This window comes from Sinocyclocheilus anshuiensis, unplaced genomic scaffold (assembly GCF_001515605.1).
Source record: "Sinocyclocheilus anshuiensis isolate Anshui unplaced genomic scaffold, SAMN03320099.WGS_v1.1 scaffold732, whole genome shotgun sequence".
Classification (NCBI taxonomy): domain Eukaryota; kingdom Metazoa; phylum Chordata; class Actinopteri; order Cypriniformes; family Cyprinidae; genus Sinocyclocheilus; species Sinocyclocheilus anshuiensis.
The window spans coordinates 850,213-853,200 of record NW_015554133.1 but is presented as its reverse complement, the minus strand read 5'-3'; the positions used below and the strand labels follow the sequence as shown (position 1 = coordinate 853,200).

Sequence of the window (2,988 nt, the reverse complement as noted above, 5' to 3'; positions counted from 1 at the left end):
TATATATATATGCGATATAAATGCAATACTATTAATTTTACATTTTCTTTATACATATAATTATGTATGATTTTATTTTATATTATATTAATAATATTACATATTACGAATCTGATGAGAAATGTTTAGCTTATATTAAGATGTCTTTTCTTGAGCACAGTTTGAGACATTTTTGGGATCTTTTCTAAAACTGTAGCTAGATTACTAAAGTCAGTTTCTCAAAATAACACGCATGACACAGCGAGCTCCAAGCAATAGTCTAATTTTGCTCTCCGTTTAATCTAACCCTTGTCTAGGAGAAACAAAAGAAATGTCATTTGTGATGGGCTATAGACTGAATATTTACATTATATCAAACAAAACGAAACAGACGCATTAGAACATCTGCAGTGTTCTCTGTGAGCTCAGACCATATCAAGTAGCAGAGCCACAGTAAAGCAGCATTCGCATGCATGCGTCTCTGTCGCTCTCAGGACACTGCTGCTGTCCTCCGCATGCTCACACAGGATGCCCTTGCAGAAGCACAACTCACAGAACGCATCCCGAACCGGACACTCACAAAAGCACATCGCATTCTTTTATAAATCACACAAACAATCAGATTCCGCGCTGGAGGAAAGTACAAGTTCAATGCAAAGTGATTGAGTTAAGGTTAAGTACGCACCGGCTGACGCTGAAGCCACGGAAGGCTGGAGACAGGAAGCGAGGATGCACGCGAGCAGATTTGAAAGTACTATCACATACATGATTCATAGCTGGTCTTTGGAATAGCATGAGATTAACGCATGGATGCGGTGACTCGCTCGGGGCTCATTGTCCTTGATGGTCCTGATGCTGCGGCGAGTGAAGGCGGTGGCCAGCCCCAGATCTCCGCGAGCACGCTCCAGATAATGATGCGCTCGCGCAGGTGCCGTGTATCTGCCCACTATACCAGCTGATCCACTATGTCTACACTTATTAGCATAAGATACATAGAATTAAAATATATGGAACTATGTATGCAAGAACTACTATTGCATAGATAAGATTATACGTGTATTGTACACAGTTCATATAAACATATATCTTTGAATAATGTTATCCAGAGTTCTATACTCTCTCTCTCTCTCTCTCTTCATACTAGGCCTACTTCAAGAATCCTATTCTGTAGAATTTCTGTTCTGCAGTATACAGTATATAAAATGTATGATCTATGTATAATTTCATGTATAAGTACACTGTAAAAAAAATTCCGTACAATTTACGGTAAAAAAACGGCAGCTGTGGTTGGCGGAATTTTACAACTGTATACTACCGTAAAATTTATGTCCAATACATGTAATGTCCAATACAGTTTTTCACTGTATATAGTAGGGGAATTTACCATTAACCATTTAACAGGTTTTTACTGTAGCATTTTTACAGTCTTTTACTGTTAAATTCACGGTCATTTTTTACAGTGTATAGCTACCAGGGTTACTGTCATGACGACCCTGAGATTCATACACTGAAGGTCTGAACTGAGGTTGTTACGCCACTGTCTTTGTATTATGTTTGCTCTAAATATCTGCAGGGCTATGATTCAGCCACAGGAAATTACAATCATGCTGAAGAGACAAACAGAAAATGTATGAGTTCAAGAGTTCAAAAATAAATTAGTTCCCCAATAACCCCCCCAACAATTTTAACTGTTGCAGCATTCCTGGAATAATACTGTTTTGTTACTGAAAGAATCAGTGTGTTTGAACAAATCGTTTGATTGAGTAATTCAACGACTCATTCATAAAGACTGACATAAAACGTGTCAGTTAAAGCTACACTACAGAAGATTTTTTGTTGTAAAAATTACATGAGTAATTGAGTGACAGTCTTTGGTGATGTGATCCTTTTTTATTTCCAAAATGTAACAGTGCATCAAAAATAAATAAATAAACGAATCACAAATTTGCACACCAGAAAGGATCAGAAACTGTATAACAACATATAATTTAAATGAATTTTCACAGATTTCTAATGTTGTGTCTACATATTATTATAAGATGTAATATATAATGTATTTATATAATGTCACATTTAGTTTTGTGTTTGTTTGCTTAGTGATTCTTTTTTATATTATTGCATTCTGTTGTATTTTGTTCCTTTCTCCTTTTGTCTATTATATTCCTACAGTATAGAGTAGTAGAGTTTTAGTATTTGGTTGTCTAAATTTGTTTTTATGTGAATGGTTTGTTGTCCTACATTTCCCTGAGTTCAGTAATCTTCTTAATAAACATTTAGGTACTGCTGCATCTGAATCCTGATTCCTCACTGCCCTTCAATACAATCTGTGACAAATGTTTTTTGTTTTTTTTAGTATATAGCTACTACTTCTAATAAAAATAATTTTCATTGCATATAATGCATTTTTTCTTTTTTATATTATTGCATTCTGTTGTATTTTGTTCCTTTCTCCTTTTGTCTATTATATTCCTACAGTATAGAGTAGTAGAGTTTTAGTATTTGGTTGTCTAAATTTGTTTTTATGTGAATGGTTTGTTGTCCTACATTTCCCTGAGTTCAGTAATCTTCTTAATAAACATTTAGGTACTGCTGCATCTGAATCCTGATTCCTCACTGCCCTTCAATACAATCTGTGACAAATGTTTTTTTTTTTTTGTAGTATATAGCTACTACTTCTAATAAAAATAATTTTCATTGCATATGTGTCACCAAAGCCTGTAAATGGCGCTAGCGAGCATCCGATGTAAACTCACATTATTGTGTTTATTAATTTTACTGCTTAGCTAACTGTGAGGTGACACTGCAAAGTATATTTTTTGAAGTTTTTATATGTGTAATCGCTTTGCTAGTTGAATTAATTCATTACCATACAAATAAATAACCGCTCCGGCGCTCCCGCGGATGGTTCGCTCGCGTGCAGGTAACGTTACTGTAACTGTAAGTTACAGTGGGCTTTATCATGATATCAAAAAGTAATTACTGATTGCTTCTTAATATGATAATGTTTTG

General features: G+C 34.9%; 1 protein-coding gene across 1 annotated transcript in view; it reads right to left on the bottom strand.

Moving 5' to 3' along the window:
* adam23b (ADAM metallopeptidase domain 23b) overlaps nucleotides 1-871 on the bottom strand; it is a 53,608-nt gene extending 52,737 nt beyond the window's left edge. Inside the window, exon 1 of the mRNA XM_016462908.1 lies at nucleotides 665-871. Coding sequence (XP_016318394.1) covers nucleotides 665-746 — 82 coding nt within the window. The 5' untranslated portion in view covers nucleotides 747-871. The remainder of the gene's footprint in view (nucleotides 1-664) is intronic.
* Between the last annotated feature and the right edge of the window lie 2,117 nt (nucleotides 872-2,988).